The 4,209-nt window shown below is 47.5% G+C and overlaps 1 protein-coding gene across 1 annotated transcript in view; it reads left to right on the top strand.

Moving 5' to 3' along the window:
* Positions 1–3,503, top strand: part of LOC105535028 (radial spoke head 10 homolog B-like) — a gene marked incomplete at its 5' end in the record, with an annotated part of 32,966 nt that extends 29,463 nt beyond the window's left edge. The window contains 2 exons of the mRNA XM_011973983.1: positions 1,298–1,496; positions 3,110–3,503. Coding sequence (XP_011829373.1) covers positions 1,298–1,496; positions 3,110–3,290 — 380 coding nt within the window. The remainder of the gene's footprint in view (positions 1–1,297; positions 1,497–3,109) is intronic.
* Positions 3,504–4,209: the final 706 nt, after the last annotated feature.

The raw sequence follows: 4,209 nt of genomic DNA, 5'->3' as shown, positions 1-4,209 counted from the left end.
AAAAAAAAAAAAAAAAAAAGATTTAGAGATTCTTTAGCCTAGACAAGAAAGATAGAGGGGTAACTGTAACTACTAGGAACTTCCTTTTGCGAGAGTGACCGGTTGTCTAGTTCTCCAGGAGAGAGGATTCACTCAGGTACATAGCTATCCTTGTCTTAAAGGGGTTTCAAACTCTGAATAAATACAAGATGTTGAATATTTTGTCCCCAAGACCTAGGCCCGGTGTGGTGGGTCACGCCTGTAATCCCAGCACTTTGGGAGGCCCAGATGGGAGGATCACTAGAGCTCAGGAGTTTGAGGCCACGGGCAACATAACGAAACCTTCTCTCTACAACAAAAACAATGATTAGCTGGGTGTGGTGACACCCGCCTGTGGTCCCAGCTACTTGGGAGGCTGAGGTGGGAGGATCACTTGAGCCCAGGAGTTGGAGGCTGCAGTGAGCCATGATGGTGCCCCTGCACTGCAGCCTGGATGGCAGAGCGAGATCTTGTCTCACAACTAAAAAAATTAGCCTTGTGTGTGGCGCATTGCTCTCTTCTCAGCTATCAGGGAGGCTAAGATGGGAGGATCACTTGAGCCCAGGAGTTCCTCCAGGCTTCGGTGAGCCATGGTCATGCCACTGTACTCCAGCCTGGGCAACAGAGTGAGACCTTGTCTCCAAAAAAAAAAAAAAGCAAGAAACAAGGGTTTATTATTCTTGAAAACATGGAAAATTAAAATATCAGAAAACCCACATTCTTAAGATATTTAGAAAAAAAAAAAAAAAAGGTGGCCAGGTGCAGTGGCTCATGCCTGTAATTCCAGCACTTTGGGAGGCTGAGGTGGGTGGATCACCTGAGGTTAAGAGTTCCAGACCTGCCAGGCCAACATGGTGAAACCCCATCTCTACTAAAAATACAAATATTAGCTGAGTGTGATGGCGCATGCCTGTAGCTACTTGGGAGCTCGGGAGGCTGAGGCATGAGAATCACTTGAACCCAGGAGGTGGAGGTTGCAGTGAGCTGAAATCACGCCACTGCACTCCAGCCTGGGCAACAGAGTGAGACTGTCTCCAGAAAAAAAAAAAAAAAAAAGGCAGCAGGAAACTCAAAGGGAAGGTTGATAATCCCAGCCAGGGTCTACTGAGCCCCTGCCTTGTTCCAGGCAGTCATGGGAGCAGCGTCCTTTCTCCTCTCCCCTCTCCTGGCCGAGGAGCAGGGGGCCCACCGCAGGGAGGCCAGAACGAGAAAAAGCACGCAGACTCCCAGTTTACAGCAGGATGGCATTCATGTTCAGCTTCATGAAACTCTATTCCAGAGAAATACGAGAGACCCAAGGATGATCAAAAGGAAGAGTTCAACACGTGGGTCAGTAATATGTACGTCTTCTTTGTGAACACGCTCTTTCACGCGTATAAACGTGAAGAAGCTATCAAGGAGAAAATAAGGGAAGAGAGGTTACGCAGCACAGCACGGGCCCAGCAGCGGAAGAAGGAAGACGATGAACTGGAAGCAAGGTAACTTACGAGGTCCCTCCGCTCCTTCCCGAGCTGCTCGCTCTCCATCCTGTGTTCTGTAGCCGCCAGAATGCATCAGGACCAAGTGCTTTCCGGACAAGCCTACAATTTCCTAAGGGCGTCTTTGCCATAAAAAGGAATGAGTATTTGGTCTCTGTTCCTGGCAGAGCACCTGAAGCCTTTGTAACTTCCTGAGTAATAGGGTAATGGGAGCATCTTTGGTTCTAATATTTGGTCTTAGTTTCTAGTTTTTAATTTTTTTTTAGACAGGGTCTCACTGTCGCCCAGGCTGGAGTGCAGTGGTGCGATCTCAGCTCACTGCAGCCTCTGCCTCCTGGGTTCAAGTGATTCTCCTGCCTCAGCCTCCCGAGTAGCTGGGATTACAAGCATGTACCACCACGCCTGGCTAATTTTTGTATTTTTAGTACAGACGGGGTTTCACCAGGTTGTCCAGGCTGGTCTTGAACTCCTGACCTCAAGTGATCCGCCCACCTTGGCCTCCCAAAGTGCTGGGATCACAGGGGTGAGTCACTGCACGCAGCCGTTTTCTAGTTCTTGCCCCAAGGGCTTCAATAGCTGTGGACTGTCAGGGTAATGACTGGCTTTTGTATGATGAGATGACTGGGGGCCAGGGGAGGGGCCCTCGATAGCTTCTTGCTGGAGCTGGTTGCCAGGGAACCAACCAGGAGATTAGCGGATTGGGACTTTCAGCTCCAGCGCAACCTCCCAGGAAGGAAGAGGGGCTGGAGCTTGAGTTCAATAACTGATAGCCAGTGACTTAAATCGGGTCTACATATTGGACCCTCCCTAAAATCCCCAAACGAGCTGGGCATCATGGCACATGCTTGTAACCCCGGCACTTTGGGGAACCAAGGCAGGGGAATCACTTGAGTTTGAGACCAGCGTGGGTAATACAGCAAGACCTCATCTCTACAAAAAATACAGAAATTAGCCAGATGTGGTGGCAGGTACCTGTAGTCCCAGCTACTTTGGATGCTGAGGCAGGAGGATTGCTTGAGCCTGGGAGTTGAGGCTGCAGTGATGTGTTTGTGCCACTGCACTCCAGCCTGGGCAACACAGCAAGACTCTATCTCAAAATTATATATAATATTATATATGTATATACACACACACGCACACATATGTAACTTTGGGAGGCCGAGGCAGGTGGATCATCTGCGGTCAGGAGTTTGAGACCAGCCTGGCCAACCTAGTGAAACCCATCTCTACTAAAAATACAAAATATTAGCTGGGCGTGGTGGTGGAAACCTGTAATCCCACTACTCAGGGGGCTGAGGCAGGAGAATCACTTGAACTCAGGAGGTGGAGGTCGCATGGTGAGCCGAGATTGCACCATTGCACTCCAGCCTGGGCAACAAGAGTGAAACTGTCTCAAAAAGAAAATTTTTCTTTTCATAGATACATGAAAAGTTTACTTTGGACTGTGTCGACATGGCATCAGTTATTTCAGGCAAAGCGTAGCAGCTTAGTTCTGTTTAACACGCTGCTGAAATGCAGGTCTGAAGGGCTGTATACTACAAATAGCATCAAACTGTTTTTGCGGTTTTGAGGGGGATTGAAAAAAGCTCCCACCTTCTCATGTTTGCTTTCAGGCTGAATATGTTTATCTTGAGAGAGGAAGAAGCCAAGAGACAAGACGATGAGGTGGACATCATGGTGATCAAGGAGCCGGTGGACGTGTCATCCTCTCACCTCACACTGGACCCTCCCAAGGAGGACGTGACTGTGTCCCCATCCAGCAAGACCATCACCAGCAAGAAGAAGAAGAAGTAGCGAGCCACGAGGACACACACAGAGGCTTAGGACGGCACGTGCTGTAAGATTTCCTGAGCATTACAGTTCTTAGCACTGTACTCGTTGCAGTGTTTTAAAATACTGCCTGGCCCGCTGCATCTCAGGTTTCCTACACGGCTGGATTATGGGAGTTTGAGACCAGCCTGGGCAACATAGTGAGACCCCATCTCTGCAACATTAAAAAATTAGCCGGCATGGTGGTGTGTACCTGTGGTTCTAGCTTCTTGGGAGGCTGAGGCGGGAGGATTGCAGATTGAGGGTGCCGTGAGCCACTGCATTCCAGCCTGGGTCACAGACCTGGTGGCTGGTGTAATCTACAAATAGGCAGCAGGAGACTCAACATAAAACCGGAATTTTAAAAACTTTAACATTTATTAATCTTATTTTCCAGTAAAATATTCACATAATGTCAAAAGAATGGAATGATAGAGATAGTCAACTACCTTTAATTAATTCCACATAAATATTTAAAATCTAAAAACCTCAGGAGATCAGGAGACCGAGTAGAAATGTGATTCTTCAAAGCAAGTATTGCTTTTCCCTTGTCCTGAATGCAGTCCATCATATGACCAGTAACTTGCATATGCCCAAATGTTTGCCGAGTGTCTTTTAAATACGCTTTCGGTGAGCCGTCGTCAGTCAATCCAAGAAGAAGATGTTGTTGAACTGCGTTGCACAGAGTTTCTTGACCTCTTCTGCAAAACCGACAGACAACAGTGAGGAGGGAAGCGGCGGTCACTTAAAAGGTTATGTGACATATAATTAAATTCTTCTTGGGTAAAATTAGGAATAGATATTTGCATTGATTTTGACCTTAAATCCCAGAAGACTAGGCAAGAATCTTTTTTTTTTTTTTTTGAGACAGAGTCTTACTGTGTCACCCAGGCTGGAGTGTAGT

The sequence above is a fragment of the Mandrillus leucophaeus genome, unplaced genomic scaffold, assembly GCF_000951045.1.
Source record: "Mandrillus leucophaeus isolate KB7577 unplaced genomic scaffold, Mleu.le_1.0 Scaffold1406, whole genome shotgun sequence".
Taxonomy (NCBI): Eukaryota; Metazoa; Chordata; class Mammalia; order Primates; family Cercopithecidae; genus Mandrillus; species Mandrillus leucophaeus.
This window is presented reverse-complemented; position numbering and strand designations above follow the sequence as displayed.